Genomic DNA, 27,397 nt, shown 5'->3' with positions numbered 1-27,397 from the left:
AATAATTCAGCCAACAATTAACAAAAAGCTTCTAGAGCAACTATCAAAAAAAGAAAAGCTTCTCAGCTGGCGGCACTATACAAAATGGCGGAGGGCTTGTTGCAGACGCCCAGAATATAAACTCCTGTAAGTCAATCCACATCATGATGCTATGTCTTAACAATGGTTACAGAAATGCTTTCTACTCTGCCACATTTAAACCTTGAGGAATAACTGTTTAATGTAAATATCCATCTTTGTTCATGATGCTGCAATATTCAACGCACATCTCCTCTGCTTCTGTTACTTTCACTTGTTCCAACACCATGCATTTCAAATCCTCAAACGCATGATGTTTTTCAACGAAATGTGATACCAAAGGTTTGCTTATTTTCCATACTTGAATACGTGTTCAATTAATCTTGTTTTCAAAGCATGGGAAGTTTGACCAATGTAATATAAATTACATGGACGTATCAATGGTAAAATTATGTCTTACCTGATAATTTTCTTTCCTTTAACACAGCAGATGAATCCAGGAACTAGTGGGTTAAGTCCACCTACCAGCAGGTGGAGATAGAGATAAACAAACTAAAGGCAGTGATGCCAGACGGCCAGCTCCTTCCTCAGTTAGTATGTCATTCGTAAGCATTTGCCAAGGCCAAAAATATGAAACCAATAACAACCAGAAACCATCCTCACTATGAAAAAAAAGAGAACCAATAAGAACTTCGAAATAACTGCAACTTGATCCAGAAATCGGAATCTTTTCCGTGTTCCCATATCTGTCTGAACTCTGCAAAAGAGAACCCAGAAGGAAAAAATAGCCACACTGCGCGGAAAATGAAAAAAACCATCGGTTGAACTAGGGGGGGGGATCATGGATTCATCTGCTGCGGTAAAGGAAAGAAAATTATCAGGTAAGAAATAATTTTACCTTCCTTGTCGCTTGCAGCAGATAAATCCAGGAACTAGTGGGATGTAACAAAGCATTCCTTAAGTAGGGTGGAAAGCCGACGCTCCCTGCACCAACACTCACACCCCAAAACTTGCATCCTCCCGAGCAGACATGTCTAGCCTGTAATGCTTCGCAAAAGTATGACGGTACGCCCAAGCAGCCGCCCGACAAATCTCTTCCAGAGATAAGGCCGATGCCTCCACCCAAGAAGCCACCTGTGCCCGAGTAGAATGCGCCTTCAGGGCCACTGGAGACGCCCGCCCTTGTAGCAGATACGCCGCTCCAATGGCTTCCCTAATCCAGCGAGCAATGGAAGCTTTAAGAAGCCGCCTCACCTCTTTTCGATCCCAACAAGAGCACAAAGAGATGATCCGAGCATCGAAACTCGTTAGAGATCTGCAAGTACCGAAACAAGGCTCTCCGCACGTCCAGGAAACGTAGCGAGGCAAACTCCCTGGATAATCCTCTCTTTGAAAAGACAGAAGATAAACTGCCTGATTGACATGGAAAGCTGAAACCACTTTAGGCAGAAACGACGGGACCGTCCGCATCAACACCCCTGCTTCAGCAAACTGCAAGAAAGGATCTCTGGAAGACAAAGCCTGGATTTCAGAAATCCTCCTAGCCGAAGCAATGGCCACCAAAAACACTGTCTTAAGTGTTAGATCCTTCTCAGAAAACCTTGTTCAACAGCTCAAACGGTAGGGCCTGAAAGGCTCGCAGTACCACATTCAAATGCCACACCGGGCACGGCTGCCGCAGAGAAGGCAGAAGCCAAAGAGCCCCGCGTAGGAAACGGACCACATCAGAGTGAGCTGCTAATGAGGAACCGTTCAGTTTGCCCCTAAAACAAGTAAGCGCAGCCACCTGTACTCGAAGGGAATTATATGCCAATCCCTTTTGAAGACCATCCTGAAGGAACTCCAGAATAACCGGAATGTCCGCCCGAAAAGGCAATTCAGCACACAAAGCACACCACGCCGAGAAAGCTTTCCACACTCGCGCATACGCTGCTGAAGTAGACTGCTTCCGTGCCCCCAAAAGAGTGGCAATAACTGGTCCTGAAAATACCTTCTTCCTCAGCTGCTGCCTCTCAATAGCCAGGCCGTAAGACCAAAGCGGGAGGGATTTTCCATCTGAACTGGCCCTTGATGCAGCAAATTGGGAGTCACCGGAAGTCGCAATGGTGGCTCTGAGAGTGCTCGAATGAGATCCGCATACCACGATCATTGCGGCCAGTCTGGGGCCACTAGAACGACCGGCCCACGATGCCGCCCTATGCGGCAAAGAACTCTCCTTATCAGAGGCCACGGAGGAAAAACATACAGTAGCTGTTGTTCCGGCCATGGCTGGAGAAGAGCGTCCAATCCTGAGGATCCTGGCTGCCGTTTGCGGCTGAAGAACTGGGAAACTTTGGCATTGCAAGCCATGGCCATGAGATCCATTACTGGTCTTCCCCAACGTTGACAGATCAGCCGAAAAGCCGAGTCCGATAGCGTCCATTCCGCTGTGTCCAAGAGTCCAGCTGAGAAAATCCGCTTGAACATTGTCTTGACCCGCAATGTGCGCTGCCGACAGACTCTGAACATGCGCTTCCGCCCATACTAGAAGACAACACGCTTCCACTGCCAAGGGAAGACTGCGAGTGCCCCCCTGCCGATTGATGTAGGCCACCGTCGTGTTGTCTGAGAATACACGAACCGCCTGCCCCTGCAGAAGGTCCTGAAAACTCCGCAGCGCATTCACAACTGTTCGCAACTCCAGACGATTTACTGGCCAAGTCGCTTCAAGAGGGGTCCACGATCCCTAAGCTACTCGATGAAGACAATGGGCTCCCCAGCACGCAAGGCTGGCATCCATCACGACTACCACCAATTGGGAGACGCCAGAAAAACATCCTTCTACAAACTGGCTGACCGGAGCCACCACGCGAGACTGTACCTGGCCCGGCTCGACCAAGGAAGTCATGCGTTGATAATCCAGTGACGTCGGCAACCATCTGCTCAAAAGGACATTCTGAACAGGCCGCATGTGAGCCCTTGCCTATGGAATGACCTCCAAGGTCGCCATCATGGAACCGAGGAGCTGAACAGTCCCACAAGGGGAGCGCGACTACTCAATAAGGTCCGTACCTGAGAAAGCAATTTGATCCTTCGAGAAACACCTTCCCCTGCTTCGTATCGAATTACACTCCAAGATACTCCAGACTGAGTAAGAACCAGACAACTCTTGTCCATATTGACCACCCAACCTAAGGATTGCAACACCGCAATCACTTGGTCAGTGACCACTCGACTCTCCTCTACTGTCGTCACCCGAATCAGCCAGTCATCGAGATATGGATGCACTCAAATCCCCCCCCCCTTCCGCAGGAACGCCGCCATCACCATTACCTTGGAAAAAGTGCGTGGGGCACTGGCCATTCCGAAAGGAAGGGCCTGAAACTGGAAGTGCTGACCCAGCACAGCAAATCTGAGAAATCTCTGATGGGGCTGCCAAATGGGAATGTGCAGGTAAGCTTCCCTCAAATCGAGAGCAGTCAAAAATTCGCCTGGTTGAACAACAGCAATAACTGCCCTTAATGTCTCCATGCAGAAGTGACGAACCCGCAAAAACTGGTTTACTTTTCTGAGATCGAGAATAGGCCGAAAAGCCCCTCCCTTCTTTGGAACGACAAAGAAGATGACGTATTGACCTGTGCGCCTTTTGAGAGGAGGAAGAGGCATGATAGCCCCTATCCTTAGCAGGTCTCGCAAACACTGCAGAACCGCTGTCCTCTTAGCCTGCGATACACAGCGGGACTCCAGAAAAAAGTCTGTGACGAGAGAGAAGAATTCTAGCTTGTAATCTTCTCGCACCACATCGAGGACCCACTGGTCCGAAGTAATTCTGGCCCACTCTGGAAGAAAGAGAAAGCAGACCACCGATCTGCTCTCCTCCTGAGTGGACCTGTGCCCCATCATTGGTAGGCCCAAGGAGCCCCCTGACGAGAGGGGGGTCCAACCGGATGCTTCTCGTTGCGAAAGAAAGAACGCTGCCCAAAACGAGGACGCTGAAAGGCTGCTTTGGACCGCCCCGGGCGATACCGTCGCGTCTCTCTGAAACATGACCTCGAGGCTCCCTGCCTGGAAGTAGACTTGAGTCTATCCTCCGGAAGACGCTGAGATTTGGAATCCCCCAAATCTTTAACAATCTTTTCTAGGTCTTCCCCAAAAAGCAATTTCCCTCGGAAAGGCAATTTAATGAGCCGTTGCTTAGAGGCCATATCTGCGGCCCAATGAGAGAGCCACAGAAGACGCCGAGAGGAAACAGTCAAGGCCATGAGTTTGGCCAAAGCACGGACCAAATCATACAAGGCATCCGCCAAGTACGCCAGCCCAATATCCATCAGCAACATCTGAGGAGTTCTCGGCATATCTGACTCCAAAATCGAATCCATGACAGAATGTTGCCAACTGAGACAAGCTCTAGCCGCATAAGAACTACAAACAGAAGCTCGACGTGTCAAAACAGCCACCTCAAAGGCACGTTTTAAAGAGGCCTCTAGCCGTCTGTCTTGCATATCCTTAAGTGCCACACCACCTTCCACTGGAAGAGTAGTCTTCTTAGTGACCGCCGTCACCAGGGCATCCACCCTAGGCAGAGCAAACTGCTCTAAACAGTCCCCTGAAACCGGATACAGCTGGGCCATAGCCCTGGCCACTTTCGGATCCGCCCACTGGGCCGAAATCAACTCTTCAATAGCTTCATGTACCGGAAAGGCCTTAGAAGGTCGTCTGGTACTAGGCATCTTGGGGTTGACCGCCTGAGAAGCCGCAAGCTCAGGGTCCTCTATAATTCAGGGCTTCCAGCACCTGAGAGATAAAGGAGGACAACTCCTCCTTATGGAAAATCCTCACAGCGGAAGAGTCCTCCGGTTGGTCACTGAGGACATCGTCCTCCACGTCCTCTACCCCCGTCTGCTCCAAGAGATCCACCACGGAGGAAGCTGCAGCCGACCGTATGCAGGACCCCTCCTCAGACCCCAAAGAAAGCCTAGGCTTTTTAAGGGAGGAGAAATCCTCTGGGGGAAAACCCAAAATCTCTTGGTTAATCTCTCTCTCAAAGGCCGAAGCTGTCGCAGCCGCGTGAAGGGGGGGGCAAGGCCCTCTTCAACAAAACGCCTGATGGAGTAGCAAAATAAACTCTGGTGAAAACCCCTCCCCCGCAACGGAGGAGGTCGCAGCCATGGCACCTGCAGGGTCTGTGTAGGACAACAGCGAGGATCTAGGGCTTTGCTGTCACACCAGACAGCAAACCTCCTCCACTTAAAAAAGAGTAACACTTCTTTGTGCAATCTTTCCTGGAAGCAAGACTCGTGAGACACCCTCAGAAAGACCCAAGGAAGCGAAGTCTACGCTCTCAACATCCAGGCCGTGAGAGCCAGGGACTGGAGGTCGGGATGCAGAAGCGCCCCCTTGTTCTGAGTGATGAGGGTTGGAAAACACTCCAATCTCCACGGTTCTTCGGAGGACAACTCCAGAAGAAGAGGGAACCAAATCTGACGCGGCCAAAAGGGCGCAATCAGAATCATGGTTCAGTGGTCATGCTTGAGTTTGAGCAAAGTCTTCCCCACCAAAGGTATGGGAGGATACGCATACAGAAGGCCCGTCCCCCAATGAAGGAGAAAGGCATCCGACGCTAGCCTGTCGTGGGCCTGAAGTCTGGACAGAACTGAGGGAGCTTGTGATTGAGCTGAGTGGCAAAAAGATCCACCAAGGGGGTGCCCCACTCTCAGAAGATCTTGCGAACGACGCCCGAGTTGAGCGACCACTCGTGAGGTTGCATTATCCTGCTCAATCTGTCGACCAGACTGTTGTTTACGCCTGCCAGATACGTGGCTTGGAGAAGCATGCCGTGCTGGCGTGCCCAAAGCCACATCTAGACGGCTTCCTGACACACGGGGCGAGATCCGGTGCCCCCATGCTTGTTGACGTAATACATGGCAGCCTGGTTGTCTGTCTGAATTTGAATAATTTGATTGGACAGTCGATCTCTGAAAGCCTTCAGAGCGTTCCAGATCGCTCGCAGCTCCAGGAGATTGATCTGAAGACCTGATTCCTGGAGGGACCAAGCTCCCTGAGTGTGGAGCCCATCTACATGTGCTCCCCACCCCAGGAAAGATGTATCTGTGGTTAGCACTTTTTGAGGCTGAGGAATCTAGAAGGGACGTCCCAGGCTCAAATTGGATCGAATTGTCCACCACTGAAGGGAATTGTGAAAAATCGGTGGACAGCTGGATCACATTCTCTAGATTCCCCGCATCTTGATACCACTGAGAAGCTAGGGTCCATTGAGATCTCATGTGCAGGCGTGCCATGGGCGTGACATGAACTGTGGAGGCCATATGGCCTAGAAGTCTCAACATCTGCCGAGCCGTGATCTGCTGAGATGCCCTGGCCATGGAAATGAGAGACAGAAGGTTGTCTGCCCTCGTCCCGGGAAGATAGGCCCGAGCCGTCAGAGTCCAGCAGAGCTCCTATGAATTCTAGCTGTTGAACTGGAAGTAGGTGGGACTTTGGGTAATTGATGACAAACCCTAATAGCTCCAAGAGTCGAATTGTCATTTGCATGGACTGTAGAGCTCCTGCCTCTGAGGTGTTCTTCACCAGCCAATCATCGACATAAGGGAACACATGCACTCCCAGTCTGCGTAGCGACGCTGCAACCACCGCCAGGTATTTTGTAAACACCTGGGCGCAGAGGCAAGCCCAATGGGTAGCACACAATACTGAAAATGAAAATGCTGTGTTTCCAGACGGAATCGCAGATACTTCCTGTGAGCTGGAAGTATCGGAATGTGAGTGTAAGCATCCTTTAAGTCCAGAGAGCATAGCCAATCGTTTTTCTGAATCATGGGAAGAAGGGTGCCCAGGGCCCTTAAGGTCTAGGATGGAATGCATACACCCTGTTTTCTTTTGGAGAAAGAAGTACCTGGAATAGAATCCCAGCCCTTCTTGCCCTGGTGGAACGGGCTCGACCGCATTGGCGCTGAGAAGGGCGGAGAGTTCCCCTGCAAGTACCTGCCTGTGCTGGAAGCCAAAAGACTGAGCTCCAGTGGACAATTTGGAGGTCTGGAGGTCAAATTGAGGGAGTACCCCCAACCGGACTATTTGAAGAACCCACCGATCGGAGGTTACAAGAGGCCACCTTTGGTGAAAAAATTTTACCTCCCCCCGACCAGTAGATCGTCCAGCACAGGTACGTTTATGGCGGCTATGCTCAGCTGGAGCCAGTCAAAAGCCCGTCCCTTGCTTTTGCTGGGGAGCTGCAGGGGCCTGTCTGGGCGCACGCTGTTGACGTGAATGAGCGCGCTGGGGCTGAGCCTGAGAAGGCTGTCGGGAAGGTGGATTGTACCTACGCTTATTGTAAGCATAGGGAGCATTCCTCCTTCCCCTAAAAAATCGTCTACCTGTACAGGTAGATGCTGAAGGCGCCCGGTGGGAGAGTTTGTCGAGGGCGGTTTCCCGCTGGTGGAGCTGCTCTACCACCTGCTCGACCTTCTCACCAAAAATATTATCCCCCCGGCAAGGAACATCCGCAAGCCGCTGCTGGGTCCAATTATCCAGGTCAGAGGCACGCAGCCATGAGAGTCTGCGCATCACTATACCTTGAGCAGCAGATCTGGATGCAACATCAAAAGTCATAAGCACCCCTGGACAGGAATTTTCGACATGCCTTCAGCTGCCTGACCACCTCCTGAAAAGGCCTGGCATGCTCCAGAGGGAGCTTATCCACCAAGTCCGCCAGTTGCTTAATATTGTTCCGCATGTAGATGCTCGTGCACAGCTGTTTGGACACGAGCATAGAGGACAGGTAGGCCTTCCTCCCAAAAGAGTCTAAAGTCCTAGCTTCTCGCCCCAGAGGTGCCGAGGCGAAATCTCTAGTACTTCTGGCTCTCTTGAGAGCGGAATCCACAACTGCAGAGTCGTGAGGTAACTGCGACCTCATCACTTCAGGTTCCCCATGGATCCGACACTGGGACTCTGCTTTCTTGAGAATGGTGGGATTAGACAAAGGCTTCATCCAGTTCCTCAGCAATGTCTCCTTGAGGACATTATGCAGAGGGGCAGTGGATGACTCTTTAGGTGGCGAAGTAAAGTCCAGGACCTCGAGCATCTCAGTCCTGGGCTCATCCTCATTTACCACAGGGAAGGGAATGCCCACAGACATTTCCCGGACAAAGGAGGAGAAGGACAGACTCTCCAGTGGAGAAACCTTCCTCTCAGGGGAAGGAGTGGGATCAGAAGAAAGACCACAAGACTCCTCGGAAGAGAAATATCTGGGGTATTCCCCTTCATCCCAGGAGGCACCCCCCTCGGTATCGGACAAGAGTTCACGAACTACAACGTCGACGGTGAGTTGACCTGGGTGGCAGCCGAGGCTGATGCCGCAAGCGGTACCGGCGTCGGAGACCTCACTACAGGCATTGAGCCAACCGCCACTTCCATCGTCGGTACCGGAGGCGCAAGCACCCCCGGTACCGGAACAGAGCGCTGCAGCAGCCCTTCCAGAAGGCATGGAAGAATGGCTCGGATGCTCTCCTATAGAATCGCTGTCGAGGAAGGCAGAGAGGCCGGTGCAAGAGTCAAAGTCAGAAGATACGAGGGCCTGGGAGGCGGTACCGGGCTGTCCAGAAAGCGACGCACCGACACCTTTTGTATGGAGGGGGAGCGCACCTCACCGGTGTCGACGCTTTTTGGGTGCCAAATCCTTCGATGCCCAAGAGCTCCCGGTACCGTGCCTCGAAGAAGACCAGTGCCGATGCTTCTTAGCCTTCGCTCGAAGCGTGTCACCAGTACTCCTCGGTATCGACGAGGAGGATGTGGAATCCACACGCCTCCTCGGGGTCGGGTCCGTTGGGCCTGCCCAGCAGGAGCCTTCGAGACAGGTGGAGACCCACTCGACGGCTCACTGCTCCCAGCTAAAGGTGAAGTCTGGACAGCCATTACCTGCGCTCCCAATGTCGATGCCATCCTCGGTGCCGATGTCGACGCCGAGGAATCAGTCGGAGCTCCGAAAAGACGGTCCCGAAGAGCTGTTCTCGACGCCTGTGTCCGCTTTTTAAAACTCAGACACAACTTATAAGCGTCTGGGCGATGGTCGGGCCCAAGGCACTGAACGCACCAAGAGTGCGGATCAGTGCTCGACATAGACACTAAAGAAGTGTGCTGGCACCAAGCACACTTCTTGAAGCCACTGGGAGGCTTCGATTACATCAACGGAAAATCGCGGCGGCAAAATCAAACAGCTCGATCATGCCAATAAAGGGCACAAAAAGGGAAAACCGCGGACAGACGGCCAAAAAGGCTGCAACGGAAACCGAAAGAAAACTTACCAGGGCAAAAAAACTAAGAAAAAGAGGTTTTGGGTTTTTTTGTTTTTTAACTGGAAACAAAAAGACAAGGAAAAAGGCGACCTAAAACAAAAAGAAAGCTCTAAACACAAATAAAGGGCACCTAAGTTTTTCCTGGAACCTACGGGAGACCGACACGCAGCCATTCTCCACCGCGGAAAGGAAAAAACTGAGGTGGGAACGGAAGCGCGCGGGCAGGAAGGTGGCCGCGCATGCGCGGTGCGGTCCGTTCCGCGCCCTACTGGCTGTCGCAAAAATTTTGAAGATTTTGCTGGAAAATCTCCGTTCCTGGGCCGCCGACCCATATGTGACAACAAGCAGCCTGCTTGAGTAAAATTCAGAGTTATCTATAAGTAGTGCTCACAAGATAACGTAACAGAAAATTTTTGCTCACGTCATCTCAGTCCTTAGAGGGAACACTGCTTGCTGGCCTGCCTTCAAGAACCAAAAAGTCATCTTAACTGAAGAAGGCCCACAGATCGCTGCCTAAAGAAACCTAAATGGAGCTCTACCAGTAGAGACAGGAAAAAGGACTGCTGCCTTGGGAGTCACAGGATCCACTCTACAAGGAGAGCAGAAGTCCTCCCCGTTTTCCCAGAACAGTTCCTTGAAATTGGAGAACAAACCCATTAGTTACTGCCCAGTACTCAACCAGCAGACACAGGCACAAGGGGGCCTCAATCATGTTAGACCTCTGCTGGAGGCAAAGAATACTGGAGTGCTTTTTTTATGAGCATAGTACTTATAGGCAGTGATGTCACTGAAAAGCTGTGTTCTCTGTCTCCCTCTGTTGGCAACACAGCATAACCCACTCATCTGGGCTGGTCTACCAGGACAAAAAGGAATATCGAAATATTCAAAATTAGAACCAAAGAGTCAGGTGACTTACCATCTCTCAGTCCTCCTTTGCCTGCCTGTAATGATTACTGCTCACTGCTTATTTTGTTTTTAAACCTTAATGTTCCCCACAGGTACAGGCAGAAGCTGTCAGAAGAATCACAGAAGTCTCTTTATAGAGGGTGGGTGGGGAAGAGAAGAGGAGGCAGCAAGCAGTGACCCATCATCCCAGAAAAAGCATAAGCTTTAAATGTAATTAAGTGCAAGCTCCTGGTCTATCTACTCTTAGTGGGGAGAAAATCCCAACAGGCAATCGCCTCAGGGTCTCCCTCCACATGTGTGTCTTTGATCCTATCAGACCCCTTCTAACTGCAGGGATCTGCTTTCCAACCATCTGCTGAACACAAATGTTGAAATCCGATAACTGCACGGGCACCTTAATACAGGGTAATAACAGCACACTGCTCTCTGCCTCCTTCTATTGGCAGGAAAACAATGTATCTGTACTAATCTGGCTATGACAGAGGAAGTGAAAAATGCAGTGTGTGAAGATTTTTGCAAGGCAGTAAACAAACATTGCTTTTCACTTATGTTGTAGGCTACTCACCTCATGGGTATATGTTCTTACTGGCACACCAAATGCTCGTGCTAGCCCAAAATCAGCTAGCTTAATGGCTCCTTCAGCATTAATGAGGAGATTCTGTGGTTTCAAATCACGGTGAAGCACCCTGTGAGAGTGGCAGAATTGCCAGCCCTTGCAACAGCTGGAACAGGTAACTCTAAGGACCCAGAAATGAAAGTCAGCTATAACCACTGATCAAATATATTTTGTTATCTTTGCTTATAAAGCTATGTTATACAGGTATTTAAAATGCAGACAAAACATTTCATTGGCCCTTTATGGTTAGTGGCGTATCTTTCAGCTCAAGAATGTATTGATAGCATCTCTTACAACTCCATCTAACTTGCCTTTGAAGAGAGAATGAAGAAAAACACTGCAAGATAAAATTTTCTCAAGTCTATTTGCAAACAATACAAAATCTGTAGCTAAGTAACTCAGAAACAAGACTGAAAATATTGTATACTCATTGGAGTAAAACTTGTCAAAGACATATAACTCCATCACTTACTAAAAACGAAAGAATCACCATGCACTCCTGCCTCTCCCTCACTCCCCAATCCATGGCGAGTGCAGTTCTTCCCTGCCAAGTGCACACCTCCCACCATGCTACCCTAGTAGAGTCCTCTATCCTCTCCCTCTTGCCCACCCTCATTAACTCGCTCCCAAAGCTTTCACACTGTTTGCCATCTCTGATAACAGCTATATAATTAATAGTGATGCAAGCACAAAAGTACTTCAGTCTTCATTTAACATAAGCTGGCTGTCTTTTTGACAGTTTGACACTCTCCATTGTAGACTCTTCATTGTCTATAGCTCTGCAATATCAAATTTCATCTAAATCTGTTCAATGGCTTCTCCACTAATACAACACCACAGGACAAAAGTGGCCTACAAGGTACTCTAAGTAATAGGTAACAAATGGTAAAGGGGCTTTGGAAAAATAAAAACAGCAACTGAGGTTTTGGAAATGCGAGCTTCAGTGGAGAACCCAAAAATGTCAGTAATTATTCTGAAGGAAAAGAACTGGAAACTTAAGATCTAAGCATAATCATACCAAATCATCCGTAGATTGCCAGTCAATACAAGTAAATAGTACACCTTGTAAATGTCACTAGTGAGACCCCCCCCCCCCCCCACACACACACACCTTTGAATATTACATTCAGTTCTTGAAGCTATTCCTTCGTAAGGTTATTAAGATGAAGAGGATTCAGAAGAGAGTTACAAAAATTATAGAAAGCCTGCAACACATATCTTACAGTGAAAGGTGGGATATAGAGAAATTAGGTTTATGTGCTAATTATCTTTCATCAAGTCCTTCTAGTCTAGTATGGATGTGTGTGTTTATGCTCCCCTATCAGGAGACTGAGCAGAACTAGTGTCATGACATCACCTGTACAGGGTCCTACATAGTCCGCACTCATCTAGTATTCCTGTACAGAATTATCATAATTCAAAATCCTGTTGCCCTGTAAGTGGGTGAATTGATCCAGCCTTGGGACACAGGGTGCTAAAGTAGTAATAAGCCGGGGGGGGGGGGGGGGGGGAGGGGGAACATACACACAAACTAACCAGAAACTGAGGTGCAAGCCTGAACCCAATAACAACTTTACAACTAAGTGAACAAGCAGACTGAAGGATCCATTTGGGAGGGTTCAGAACTGGTCTGGTGAGGACTAATGTCACTTTCCTCATAGTCCCTCCAGACACACAGATAATGAGGGATGTACTCAAGCTATGCTTAGTGAGGGTGATAAGCCTGCCCTCAAACTTGAACCACAACCAGCACCCCTTCTTAGTCTCAACATCTAGCCTATACTGCTTTGTGAACAAATACTCAAGCCAGTTGCTAGGTCCATTTTGCATTTCCTCTAGAGAAATTAACTTTGTTCTGCCTTAGCCTGTGCCCTATTTAAAATAAGCCCTACAGCTCTTTGGACAGACACCCTAGAGATTTAGGCTGACCCAATGGAGACTGATCCAATGTGCCACTAAAACCTTGGATGCTGTTGCCCTTCTTTCTGGTACTGAACAACAAAGAGATAATCCAACCTGCAGAATGGGGTGTCTACCTTCAGGCATCATCTTAAGGGGAAAGGAGGAAATGGAATGGGACTTGATATACCGCCTTTCTGTGGGTTGTTTTTTGTTTTGCAACTATATTCAAAGTGGTTTACATAGTATATACAGGTACTTATTTGTATCTGTGGAAATGGAGGGTTAAGTGACTTGCCCAGAGTCACAAGGAGTTGCAGTGGGAACTGAACCCAGTTCCCCAGGATCAAGGTCCACTGCACTAACCACTAGGCTACTCTTCCGTCTCGGTTCTTAAGGTTCTCCAAACATTCTATGATCCTAAAAAAGGACAGCAGGGAAATTTCTTAAGGCACATAAAAACAGCAAAACTGCTCCAATATAAAGAATGGCATTGTTCTGACACCCCATCTTCAGAAAGAATAAGGAAGAGCTTTCAGAGAGAGATCTTGTAGCTCTGTTATTCTTCTGGCCAAACAAAACCATTAGAAACACTGTCTCAAATGTAAGATCCTTCAGATTTGCCTCTCAAAGGGGCAATTAACCAAACCTTCAGGACCAAAACTTAAATCTCATGGAAGGACTATCATTGCCTGTGGGGTCAAAGCTACTTAGTCCCTTGTGATCTTGGGCAAGTCACTTAACCCTCCATTGCCTCAGGTACAAAATTAGATTGTAAGCCCTCCAGTAACTCACCTTAAGCTACTACTGAAAAAGATGTGAGCAAAATCCAAATAAGTAAACTAAATTAAAACTAGTTGTTTTCCAAGTCATTTGGTGAGAGTCACAGTTCGAAAAAGGTAAGATTTAAGTTTATTTGTAAATACATGGAATGCATCTGGTCTGGGCTTCCAAGTTGGTATTTTTAAACATCCACGCCTGATTTAATGTCCTAAACTTTGCAGCCGATAATTTTATCATGGTCACCCTTTTGAAAATTAAATGATTTCCTTTGTGGTCCATTCCAGATAGTAGCTTAAACTTGGTTATGTTATGATCACTGTTTTCCAGCAAACCCAACACCGTTACCTCTTCTACTATGCGCCATACACTCCACCAAGGATTAGATCTAAAATGGCTCCCTTTCTTGTCAGTCCTTGGACCAGTTGCTCCAAGAAGCAGTCATTTATTACATCTAGGAATTTTACTTCCCTGGCATACTCTGATGTAATATTTATCCAGTCAATATTGGAGTAATTGAAATCACCCATTATTTATACTGTTGCCCAATTTGACATGTTCTTCTTGTTTTCTAAGTCAGATGTGTGGTGCTGGAACAATTACGTGTAACTGAACACAGAGGGGATATCAGGACGGTTGCTTAGGCAACGTGAATAGCGTTGGATATTTTCATTGCAATCTATGAGCATAGTGACATGTGACCCCAGATTTTAAATCTGGGCGTTTTTGTAATGATTGCCACTATTTTGTAAGTGCCCAGTGCTGGAAGACTTACTATGTTGTAAAGTTACAGTTGTTTTACTGTCTTGGATTGCTACATAATTTTTTCCCCTGAAGCAGCTTAAATTAGCAAAACAGGGAACTCCTGTCGAGATTGAAGTGACACATTTTTGGATTTTCCCAAGATAAGTACTGTGAAATAATATGCATACTTGCAACTGATAATTTTGCTAATGATCATTATTTTCAAGTTATATTCTGTATCAGTGTTATTGTTATATAAGGACTGTTTTGTCTATATTTAATAGTGGAGTTTTTTTTATGACTGATGATTATAATGAGCTACCCATATATTGAAGACTTGCCTTACGAATGGGTGTGCCTCCTGTTGTTCTGAGGTCTTTTTTTCTCCATTTTTAGAACCCTTGAAATCCTTCTGATACAGATTATCTATGTAGAATTCATTATATTTCTTTGGTGGTTTAAATTCTACAGATTCCTTGAGCAAGTGGTAATTGAAATCGCCCATTATTTATACTGTTGCCCAATTTGCCAGCTTTCCTAATTTATATAAACACTAGTAAAAAAGCCCCCGTTTCTGATGCAAATGAAACGGGGGCTAGCAATGTTTTCTTCTGTGTGCATGTGGGAGTGTGTGTGTCCGTGCCCTCTGGCCTCTCTCCCCTCCCCCCTCTGAGTCCCCTCTTCACTGTTACAGAGCCAGCGATTTGATTTCGTGCTCTGCTGTTTTCCTTCACTGACTGTGTTACAGAGAGGGCGGGGCAGACACTCATAGGGAAACCGGATATCTCGCCCCCTTCACACTTCCGGCTGGAGGCTTCATAGAACGTTGGTTTTGCCTTTTATATAGAGAGATTTCTTCATCTGTTTGATCATTCTGTCCTGGCAGATGGTAGTACAGCCCTACAAGAATATTCCTTCCCTTCACACATAGAATTTCTATGCTACCTGTTTGACGTAGAATATTTGTTTTCCATTACATCTCAAGGAACTGCAAATAGCCTCCTGCACTGCCAAAAATGAAACATCAAAACTATTCTTAAACAGAGAATCCAACCTCCTGTCCTGGACATCCCGAAGGCTGTTCCCCTGTGCACGGGAACCGTATTACGTTTGGTAACCGCTGAGACTACCGCATCAACCACCGGAACCCTTAAGAGCAGCCCTGTCCACATCCAGCACTGAGTAAAGGCGGGTCATCGACCTGGCTGGACAAAAAGCGGAGTCGGGAACATCCCACTGCGCCTTAATAATGTTCCAAATGTCTTGATGCATGGGAAAAGTTCTCCCTCAAAATGCAGAATGGAGGAAACCAAGGTGATAAGCTCCTGTAAGTCCTCCTTAAGAAAGATCCTAGCCACAGAATGATCTTCTCCTTGGGGAAAGGGTTCTGCAGCAGGATCCACAGGAATTTGGTCCTCCCAAAACTCCTCTGCTAATCCTTCTTCCAGGAAGGACACATCCTGATCCTGGTCAGTGAATCCACTTGTGGATCCCAGCATCTGGGTCTTTTTGAAGGAGGGAAAGACCTGGAAGACTCCCCTACAACTCCTGTCCCAAGACCAGACTTCTTCATCAAAATTCACCTGGTACATCTGGAGGACAAACTCGGGGAAAACCCCACTTCTGAGTCCCTCCAGACTGTACCAGGGACACTGCCTCAGTTTCTCTCTGCACTCCTGAAAGCTGTGTATCAGAGGAGAGCTCGTGCGCTGTAGTACCTGCAGCTGCGGCAAGATGGCGACCTTCCGCACTAAATTCGAAGAACCAGGGAGATCCGTAGCACAACAGGAGGGCACCAAATCGCAGTCTCCTTAGCGCTCTGGGGAGAGAAAGGCTTCTCTTTTTTTTTTTTTTTTTAAAGGAAGTGTGCCTGCCTCTCCCAAAGGCAATACACCTTTCCAACTAAGTAAAGGGAGATGGGGAGGAAGGGGGGGAGGGACTCGGGGACACCCAAGTTTAACACACCAGAAGCTGGAAAAGGAAAATAAATTCCTATCTGCCAAGCCTCTAAATTAGATTCCCCAGGCACAGAAGGAATATTTTTTTTTTTTTTAATTAGAGAGAGACTAATGGGCTCACCTCCTACCTGCTGGAGACTGAGAAAATAATGAGGCTAGGGTCATATGGCCAGGGCTCTTATTGGCTCTCTAGAGTCAGAATTTTCTCTGTCTCCACCTGCTGGAAGGCATGCACAACCCATCAGTCCAATCCTGGGCCGGTCTGGAGGGATGCTAAGGAAAAATAAACTAGGAAGTTGGTTTTTTTTTTTTTGTAAAACAGCAGCAAAACTCGCGAAAAACTGAAGACTCCTTTCCCAGGCCTCAATGAGGAGCACAGGAAGAACCTGCCGCACCTCGTCGCAGAAAAGAAAAACTGAGGAGACATGCTTGCGTGGTGGGAAGTCAGTTCCTAGCATGCGTGTTGCACACACACCAGAAGAATCTGGCAAAAGTTTGTTTTTTGCTCTTGCAAAACGCCGGTTCCCAGGCTGATACAGACGTCAACCCACATGCGAGAACAAGCAGCCTGCTTGTCCTCAGAGAATGCATATCCACCTTCTTGGGTGTGACCTGCACTGAGAGGGGAGATTCACAGTTCATCAGTGTGTCCTTAAGGATTGAGTGCAATGGTACAGTGACCCCCCTTCCTTAGGAGGTGACATATTCCAGGACAGTCACATCTCCACCCTGAGTTCATCCACCAACTTAAATGGGAAGACAACTGCCATCTCCTTCACAAACCCAGTGAAAAAGTCCCTCAGGTGGGGATTTTGGTCTCTCTTGAGATGGAGAGGGATCAGAGGGTAGTCCATACAGACTCCTCCTCAAATAAGTAATGTGGTCCTCCCTCTGAATCCCAGGAGCGGTCCCAGACTCCTAAGCATAGTCATAGTCAGCTGTTCAAGGCTGTGCCTGACTCAGCCTGGTGGAGCTATTTCCACGCTCCAAGGTCGTCCTGCCTTCCAACTCCAGGGAAACTTCCTCTCCCGATATAGAGGGGAGTCCTGAATACTTCGATGTCAGCACCCGCCAAGGTGCCGGTGTTGACGTCAAGTATCTCCATCCAGGCATCGATGACTCTTCAAAGAGGCTAGGGCTGAGCTGCCTGCGGAGTAAGCACCCTCAATGCTGGAGCAGTTTGTGCCTGCAAAATCTGCGCCAGTTCCTTCCTGAGCATGGCCTGGAACTGCTCATCGAAAGTGAGCAACAGTAAAGTGGCAGTCGAAGGTGTCTGTGTCAAACTGGAAGCTGGAACCTAAGTGCTTGAAAAGCAACGCACTGGCACCTCTTCCTAAGAGGGGCGTGCTCCTCTCTAGTACCGGCAATGCTGAAGCCCCATGCTCTCGGCACTGTGCATCGAGGAACACCAATGCTTGTGCTTCTTGGGCTTCCCCCAAAGCACTGCATCACAGTCTTTTGGTGCCGATGAGGCCAATGCTGAACCCCAGTGCGCCCTCAGTGTCAGGTCCAATGATGACCAGTCCTGGGGCCTACGATCAGTGCCTGATGTTTATAGAAGTGGAGACCTCTGGGGCCTACGATCAGTGCCTGATGTTTATAGAAGTGGAGACCTTCGATGCCGATGCACTAACAAAGACTTTGCAATCACTGAGGTTGACGCTTCCTGTGCAGATGCCAACGCATCAGACTTTCAGAAGCCAAATAGCCTCTCCTGCAAAGCTTTCTGTGTTCTCAACCGCATTTGTCAACAGAGAGAGCAAGAATTAAGGTCATTGTCAGGCCCAAGGCATCTGATGCACCGTGAGTGCAGGTCTGTGATGTGTATCACTCAACTACACTGGGCACAACTTTTGAGGCCATATTAAACTCCTCAATGTTGGACTGAAAATGTGAAGCAGCGGCCAAATTGAGGTCAGGGCTCCAGCCAAACCACAGGCCTAGCTGGTTGTGGTAAAAGGAAGGAAAAAAAAAAAAAAAAAAAAACTTAAAAACTGCCTCAGAAACTAAAATTAAAAGGGAAAAGGGTAAAAACAAAAATAAAATAATAATAAATAAAAATAATAATAAAAAAAACTGTGTCACGATAAGATAGGTCCTCTCAGCTCTGGGAAAAACAAAGACTGAAGACTGAGAAAAGTGCTCGCATATCAGACAGGAAGACGCCCGCACATGAACGGTGCGGTGCTGCTAGAAAGTTCTATACAAGTAGCCAGTCAGCTTCTGTACTGGGCTCTGTCAGATGACGTCGCCCATCTATCAGATTACAACAGCCTGCTTGAACACTGAGAACTGGGGACTTCTGCTTCTAATCTCCTCCTAATTAAGGGGTCCTGAACACTGTTAATTAGGAAATACTCCAGCAGCCCTGTTGGTAGGGTAGGATTAATTTACAAATTTAAAGCTTGGGGGGGGGGGGGGGGGGGAGGAGGAGGTAACAGAAGGTATAGGAGAGATTTATGCTTAGGGGTTAAAGAGAGATTCACAGAGGATACCGCTGCAGGGGTGGGTGGGTTATGAAGCAAGGCTTTAGGCTAGAGATTCTCAAACATGTCGTCAGGTTTTTAGGATATCCACAATGAATATTCACTGCATACACTGCCTCCTTGGTACACAAATCTCATGCATAGTGTATGCAAATTGATCTAATGAATGGGAAAATTAGGTTCTTACCTTGGTAATTTTCTTTCCTTTAGTCACAGCAGATGAATCCATTAACTGATGGGGTTGTATCCGCCTACCAGCAGGTGGAGATAGAGAACACTGAAGAACCACAGTGACCCTTGGATGGCTAGCCCCATCTGCCTTCAGTATATGAAATTTCCAAAGCAGAGTGAAGATAGGTAACATAACATAAAAACTTTCCTCACAGCGAACAAACGCCCCAGAACCGGAGCAATACCACACAAAGGAGAGACGAACTCAACCTCCTGCAATAGAAGCTCTGAGAGTCGGTCTTCAACTCCCTCCTCATGAGATACAATATCGAATGAAAGATCTGAACAACAAAACAAAGTCAGACAGGGAGGGATAATGGATTCATCTGCTGTGACTAAAGGAAAGAAAGTACCATGGTAAGAACCTAATTCCCTTCCTTGTCATCAGCGGCCGATGAATCCCCTTAACTGATGGGATGTACAAAAGCAATCCCACGTAGGGTGGGAACAGGCCACGCCGGAGCCCCAGCACTCCAAACTGCGCGTCTTGCTTCGCTGCAACATCCAGCCTGTAATGCCGCACAAACGAGAGCTGAGAAGCCCAAGTAGCTGCACGACAAACCTCTTGAAGAGAAAGGACACCCGTTTCAGCCCATGAGGAGGAAATCGCTCTTGTGGAATGTGCCTTAAACGCTTCAGGCGGAGACTGTCCTGACAGCAGATACGCAGAAAAAAATGACTTCCCTGAGCCAACTGGCTATAGTGGCCTTAGACGCCGGGCACCCGCGTCGAGTACCTGTCAACAATACAAAAAGGTGATCAGAAGTCCTGAAGTCATTTAACATCTGTAGATACTGCAACAGAGCCCTGCGGACATCCAAAAGACGCAATTGCCCAAAGGAATCTGGACAATCCTCCCTAGAAAAGGAGGGCAGAAAAATGGGCTGGTTCAGGTGAAATGCTGACACCACCTTGGGCAGGAAGGAAGGCACTGTACGTACCGTTATTCCGGACTCCGAAAACTGTAGAAAAGGATCCCTACAGGAAAGCGGCTGAAGCTCAGATAAGCGTCTAGCCAATGTAATGGCCACCAAGAAGACTATCTTGAGAGTCACATCCTTCTTAGAAGCTCGCTGAAGCAGCTCAAACGGCGAACGCAGGAGAGCCTTCAACATCAGCCCCAGGTTCCAGGCCGGACAAGGCAACCGCATGGGAGGACAGAGCCGAAGCGTCCCTCTGAGAAATCGGGCAATGTCCGGATGCGCAGCAAGGGACAAGCCAGAGACTATCCCTCAGTAGCATGCCAACGCTGCCACTTGCACCCAAAGGGAATTGTAAGCCAGGCCTTTTTGTAAGCCATCCTGCAAAAAGTCCAGGACCAGCAAGACCGTAGCCCGCGTGGGTGTGACCTCTTTTGGGACACCACCACTCCTCAAACTTACACCATATCCGAGCATAGGCAGCGGAAGTAGACCGCTTGCGGGCCTGCAAGAGATGACCTTGTTAGAGTAGCCCTTATCTCTCAAATGCGCCCTCTCAAGAGCCAGGCCGTAAGACCAAATCGGCAGGGATCCTCCATAGTCACCGGGCCTTGAACCAACAGGTTCGGCACCAGAGGCAATGGAAGTGGAGCCTCCATCAGCATCCGGCGGAGATCCACATAGCACGGACGCCTTGACCAATCTGGAGCGATAAGAATCACCAATCCTCAGTGCAGTCGAATCCACAGGAGGACTCGCCCTATCAAGGGCCAAGGATGGGAACACATACAGGAGGCCCGAGGGCCAGGGTGAGCCAGTGCATCCAACCCGACCGAGCGAGGATCTCTGCTGAAAAAAGCGAGGGACTTTGGCGTTTGAACTTGAAACCATAAGATCCATTCCGGGAGTCCCCCATTTGGCACAAATCTAAAGAAAACTTCTTCTGCCAGTTCCCATTCCACCGGGTCGATTTGATGCCTGCTGAGGAAAATCGGCTTGCACGTTGCTCTGACCTGCTACGTGAGCTGCTGACAGAAGCTGCAGGTGGAGCACGACCCAGTGGCAAATCTGAGCGGCCTCCGCGGCCAGGGCCCCCACCACTGAGTGCTGCCCTGATGATTTATGTAGGCCACCGCTGTCGTGTTGTCTGACAGAACCCGGACAGCAAGCCCCTTCAGAGTCTTGTGGAAGGCCATAAGAGCCTGGAATATCGCTCTCAGTACCAAGCGATTGATGGACCACCCCGCTTACTTCCACGGGCGTTCCAATGACCCTGAGCATAGCTTCCAGCCCAAAAGGCTGGCATCTGTTATCACCAGGCCCCATGAAGGAAGCGCAAGTGGCATTCCTTGGAGTAGCATCCAGTCGGGGAGCCACCACTCCAAACTGAAGCCGGGCTGCAGGGAGCCCACGTTAGTCTGCGTTGATATTCCTGGGAATCGGAGACCATTGTTGAAACAATGCAATCTGCAGAGGCCTCATATGCACTCTCACCCAAGGAACCACCTTCAAGGTGGCCGTCATCGACCCCAGCAGCTGGACAAAGTCCCAAGCTCGCGGGCGAGGCATCCGCAGGAGCAGACGGACCTAATTCTGAAGCTTATACCGCCTGTGGTCGGGGAGAAAGACAAACCCTGAGGCCGTGTCGAACCGGACCCCCAAATACTCGAGAGACAGAGGGGCTCAGGTGACTTTGGGTATATTTGACCACCCAGCCTATCGCCTGCAGGACTGTAACCTCCCTGTCCATCTTCAAATCCTTACTCAAAGCCCACCTCTTCACTGTAGCTTTCGGCACTTAACCACCTACCTCTAATTCAGGAAACCTACACTCCCCCATTTGATTGACTGCTTACCTGTCCTTTAGGCTGACTGCTTACCTGTCCTTTAGATTGTAAGCTCTTTTGAGCAGGGACTGTCCTTCCTCGTTTAAATTGTACAGCGCTGTGTAACCCTAGTAGCGCTTTAGAAATGTACGTGTAGTAGGTAACCACTCTGGCTGTGGCAAGATGACTTTCGGTTGCCGAATCCGCTCTGATGAGCCAGTCGTCAAGATAAGGGTGAACTCTGATATCCTCTCGGCCCTAGACAGGGCAGCTACGACCACCATTACCTTGGGAAAAGGTACGGGGAGCTGCTGGCTAGGCGCCGAAAGGCAAGGCCCGGAAGCTGGAAATGTTGTCCCAACACCGCAAACCGGAGAAATCGCTGATGCGGGGGCCAGATAGGAATGTGCAAATACGCTTCATTTAGGTCCAGAGACATGAGAAATTCTCCTGGCTGTACCACCGCAATGACGGAGAGCAGGGTTTCCATGCGAAAATGTCGTACTCTTCGTAAGTCGAGGATCGGTCTGAAAGACCCGCCTTTTCGAGGCACGACAAAATTAATGGAATAGCGGCCGCAGCCGCGTTCGGCGGAAGGCACCGGGATCAGCGCTCCAAGGTGCAGCAAGACTTGTAAGGTCTCCTCTACCGCCGCCCATTTTACGGCAGTGCCACATCGGGACTCCACAAACACGTCTCTCACCGGGGCACCGAATTCCAGTGGGTAACATTCTCTGGTCAGGTCCAGGACCCACTGATCCGAGGTAATCTTGGTCCACTCCTCTAGAAAGAGGGAAAGATGTCCTCCTACTGCAGGAATCGAGGAGTGGACTGGCGTCCCATCATTGTGGAGGACGCCCCTGAACTCCTGGCCTTGAACCGGCCCCTGCGGAACATTTGTCTGAGCAAAAGGAGTTCCTCTGCTGAAAACGGGCACGTTGAGAAAACCCAGCAGAGCGCCCCCAGGCGATACCTGCGAGCTTCCACGGAATGCAAGGTCTGGAAGAGGAGGGAAACACAGGACCCTTGGAAGAAGGCCTCGGCCTATCCTCAGGTTAATCGCTGGGGCTTAGAGTCCCCCAAGTCTTTCACAATCTCCTCCAATTCCTCTCCAAATAACAGGAGGCCCCGAAAGAGTAACCTCACCAGCCTTTGCTTAGAGGCCAGGTCAGCTGCCCAATGCCGCTGCCAAAGAAGGCGGCGGGCAGAAACCGCCACAGACATCTGTTTAGCCGAAGCTTGACCAGATTATAAAGGGCGTCAGCTAAAAATGACATGGCTGACTCCATCAGCGGGGCCACCCTCAGAGAGGGACACTGCCACCATCCGCGGGCTGCTCCACGCCTGTTGTAACCAGGAAAGACATGCCGGGCTGCATAGGAACTGCAAAACAGATGCCCCTTAAGGCAAGGCCCGAAATTTCAAAGGACGCTCAGCGCAGATTCCAGGCCGCCGGTCCTATATATCCTTCAAGCGCACCCCTCCCTCAACTGGGAGAGTGGTCTTTTTAGTCACCACCGTGACTAACGCATCCACTTTAGGCATCCCCAAAGGGGCCAAGTGCTCCTCACTCAGAGGGTAAAGCTGACCCATAGCCCTGGCCACTTTCAAAGGCCCATCGGGGTCAGACCACTGAGCTGAATTAAGCTCTTGGATGGAGTCATGCACCAGAAAGGCCCAACTAGGCTTCTTAGTACTCGCCATCCTAAGATTAACAGAGGAGGCATCGCCCTCAGCAGGATCATCAATCGAGAGGGCCTGCAAGGTGTCAGTAATGAGACCTGGCAGCTCGTCACGGTGGAAAATCCAAACCACATTGGGATCATCCGAATCCAGTGGCAAACAGGCACCTCATCTGGATCAATCCGTCCATGAGGGCCTGCCAGATCCTCAGACTCCCCACAGCCCGACCACAGGGGGGAAAAAGGTGTGCCACTTTCAGACGGGGAATAACCCGTCTATGTTTAGCGTCCTTCCAATGCTCGGGGGAAGAAATAACCCTCTGTAGCCAGCCCCGGGCCATCAACACCCGGAGGGAAGCCAGAATGCAACGCAGTGTCAGGACACTGCGGCAGAGCTCTTTTCAGTATGAAGGCTTTATGTATTAAAAGCACAACAATCAGGGGAGAAAACAACTCACCCTCCGCCTCCGAATTAGGAGAAAACAGATGTTGGAGCTCCTCTGGCAGCCTCTAAAACGAGGCGTCCCCCTGCACTCAGACTCCTCCGCAACCGCGAGGGTCGAGGCATGCGGCGCTTCCAAATTACTACTACTATTTGAGCATTTATATCAGCACTACAAGGCATCGCAGCGCTGCACAACATAGAAGAAAGACAGTCCCTGCTCAAAGAGCTTACAATCTAATAGACAAAAATAAATACAGTAAGCAAATCAAATCAATTAATGTGTACAGGAAGGAGGAAGAGGAGGGTAGGTGGAGGCGAGAGGTTACAAGTGGTTACGAGTCAAAAGCAATGTAAAGAGGTGGGCTTTTGTCTAGATTTTAACGGTGGCCAAGGATGGGCAAGACGTAGGGGCTCAGGAAGTTTATTCCAGGCGTAGGGTGCAGCGAGACAGAAGGCGCGAAGTCTGGAGTTGACAGTAGTGGAGAAGGGAACAGATAAGAAGGATTTATCCATGGAGCGGAGTACACGGGAAGGGTGTAGGGAAGGACGAGTGTGGAGAGATACTGGGGAGCAGCAGAGTGAGTACATTTATAGGTTAGTAGAAGAAGTTTGAACAGGATGCGAAAACGAATAGGGAGCCAGTGAAGCGACTTGAGGAGAGGGGTAGTATGAGTAAAGCGACCCTGGTGGAAGACGAGACGGGCAGCAGAGTTTTGAACCGACTGGAGAGGGGAGAGGTGACTAAGTGGGAGGCCAGCAAGAAGCAGATTGCAGTAGTCTAAACGAGAGGTGACAAGGGTGTGGATGAAGGTTTTGGTAGAGTGCTCGGAAAGAAAGGGGCGATTTTACGGATGTTGTAAAGAAAGAAATGACAGGTCTTGGCGATCTGCTGGATATGAGCAGAGAAGGAGAGAGAAGAGTCAAAGATGACCCCAAGGTTTCGAGCTGAGGAGACAGGGAGAATGAGAGAGCCATCAACAGAAATAGAAAATGGGAGGAGTGGAGAGGTGGGTTTGGGGGGAAAAAATGAGAAGCTCGGTTTTGGTCATGTTTAATTTCAGGTGGCGTTGAGACATCCAGACAGCAATGTCAGACAAGCACGCTGAAACTTTGGTTTGGATGCAAGGTGAGATATCAGGGGTAGAAAGGTAGATTTGGGAGTCATCAGCATAGAGATGGTAGGAAAAGCCATGGGATGAGATTAATGAACCAAGGGAAGAACTGTAGATAGAAAAGAGGAAGGGACCAGGAACAGAACCCTGAGGTACGCCGACAGGCAGAGGGATAGAAGTAGAAGAGGATCCACCAGAGTGAACACTAAAGGTGCGGAGGGAGAGGTAGGAAGAGAACCAGGAAAGGACAGAGCCCTGGAATCCAAGTGAGAACAGGGTATCGAGGAGAATGCTGTGATCGACAGTGTCAAAAGCAGCGGAAAGATCAAGAAGAATGAGGATGGAATAGAGACCTCTGGATTTAGCCAGTAATAGGTCATTGGAGACTTTAGTAAGCGTAGTTTCGGTTGAGTGGAGAGGGCGAAAACCAGATTGTAGTGGGTCAAGAATAGCATGTGAGGAGAGAAAATCAAGGCAGCGGTGGTGAACAGCACGCTCAAGTAATTTGGAGAGAAAAGGGAGGAGGGAGATGGGTCGGTAATTAGAGGGACAAGTAGGGTCGAGTGAAGGCTATTAAGGAGAGGTGTGACCACAGCATGTTTAAAGGCAGCAGGGACAGTTGCAGTGGAAAGTGAGGTTGAGAATGTGACAGATAAAAGGAATAAGAGCAGGTGAGATGGCATTAAGAAGGTGGGTGGGAATGGGATCAGAGGAACAGGTGGTACATTTTGAGGAAGAAAGGAGAACTGTAGTTTCCTCTAAAGTAACTTCAGGAAAGGAGGAAAAGGAATGAGAGGAAGGAGAGAGAGGGAAACGGACTAGTGGAGGGAGAGGTGGCGAGGTAGAGAATTCAAGGTTTATCTTTTGAACCTTGTCGTGAAAGAATTCAGCAAGGGTCTGAGGAGATAATGAAGGGGGAGTTGGGGGAGGGGGCACCTTGAGGAGAGAGTTCAATGTGGTGAAGAGAAGTCGAGGGTTAGAGCCAAGAGTTGGTCAGTTGGATATAATAATCCTGTTTGGCGCGTAAAAGAACAGATTGGTAGGAGGTCAGCATGAACTTAAAGTGTAAGAAATCAGCAAGGGCCCGAGATTCCACCAGAGGCGTTCGGCGGAGTGGGTACAGGAACGTAGGTAGCGGATATTAGAAGTCAGCCAAGGTTGGGGTTTTGTACGCCTTATAGGGCGGGTCATCAAATGTGCAAGAGTGTCTAAGGCAGAGGATAGAGTATTGTTGTAAGAAGAAACAGCCTCGTTGACAGACGTGGATGGTGCCACAGTAGAGAGGAGGTTTGAAACATGGGAGGATAGAGATGAAGGGTCAATATTCTGAAGATTCCTAGATAAATTAGATAAGATAGGACGGGACTGGGAGGGAGGAGATTTAAGTGTGAAAGTTATAAGATGGTGATCAGAGAGGGGAAGATCAGAGGCAAGGAAACTAGAGGGTGAACAGTTGGAGGAGAAGATAAGATCAAGACAGTGACCATTTTGATGAGTGGGGGAGGTGGAGCATAGTTGGAGATTAAAGGAGGATGTTAAAGTGAGTAACTTGGAAATATAAGAGTTGGAAGGATCATTAGCAGGAATATTGAAGTCACCAAGGATGAGAGAGGGGGAGGAAGGATCATGGAAGAAGGCAAGCCAGGCATCAAAGTCACTGAGAAAGGATGAAAGGGACTTATCAGGGGGACGATAAATGACCGCTATTCAAAGAGGCAGAGGAGAGAAAAGGCGGATAGAGTGGACTTCAAAGGAGGAAAATTAGTGAGATTGAGGTGGAAGAAGGGGTTGAAATCTGGAGGAGGGAAAGAGAAGTAGTCCAACACTGCCCCCGCGACCAGCAGGGCGAGGAGTATGTGAAAAAAGATAACCGCCATGGCAGAGGGCTGCGACTGAAGCAGAGTCATCAGGGCAGAGCCAGGTTTCTGTTATGGCGAGCAGATGGAGGTGACGCGAGATAAAGAGGTCCTGGATATGGGGAGTTTGTTACAGATAGAGCGGGCACTCCATAGGGCGCAAGAGAAGGGCAGAGAAGAGGAGGGGAGCAGAGGAATAGAGATGAGGTTAGAGAGGTCGCAGTGAGATCTGTAGAGTTGGGATAATAGTTGGTGAGGAGGGCCAGGATTGGGATTGATGTCACCGGCTGAGAGTAAGAGAAGGAGTAAAAGAGAGCAGAGGAGAGTAGGAGAGGTGCGGCCACGAAGGCACCCGCTGCCAGCTCCATCGAGCGGGCAGAATCATCGCTCGCCATGCTCGTACTAGCTCGAGCTTCTAAGGAGCACGTTTTGCACAGCCCCGCTGCTGATCTGCATTTACCACAACGGGAGCAGCGCTTAACTCCCTCAGCAGCCATCGTCCGAATGGACGGAAATATAGCAATAAAATGGCGGCTTCACGCCAAAAACTTACCCCGTTCAGAACGACGTCCGCGGGACCTCCCCGGAGGAGCTGGGCACCACTCTCACCTCAGAAGACAGTCAACGAGCT

General features: G+C 49.1%; 1 protein-coding gene across 1 annotated transcript in view; it reads right to left on the bottom strand.

The window, feature by feature from the left end:
- The window catches only part of CDK2 (cyclin dependent kinase 2), a 115,963-nt gene that overhangs the window by 65,422 nt on the left and 23,144 nt on the right, over nucleotides 1-27,397 (bottom strand). Inside the window, 2 exon segments of the mRNA XM_030196740.1 lie at nucleotides 10,777-10,914; nucleotides 10,916-10,948. Coding sequence (XP_030052600.1) covers nucleotides 10,777-10,914; nucleotides 10,916-10,948 — 171 coding nt within the window.

The sequence above is a fragment of the Microcaecilia unicolor genome, chromosome 3, assembly GCF_901765095.1.
Source record: "Microcaecilia unicolor chromosome 3, aMicUni1.1, whole genome shotgun sequence".
Lineage (NCBI taxonomy): Eukaryota > Metazoa > Chordata > Amphibia > Gymnophiona > Siphonopidae > Microcaecilia > Microcaecilia unicolor.
Note: the sequence above shows the minus strand (reverse complement) of the source record. Positions and strands in the feature narration are given on the sequence as shown.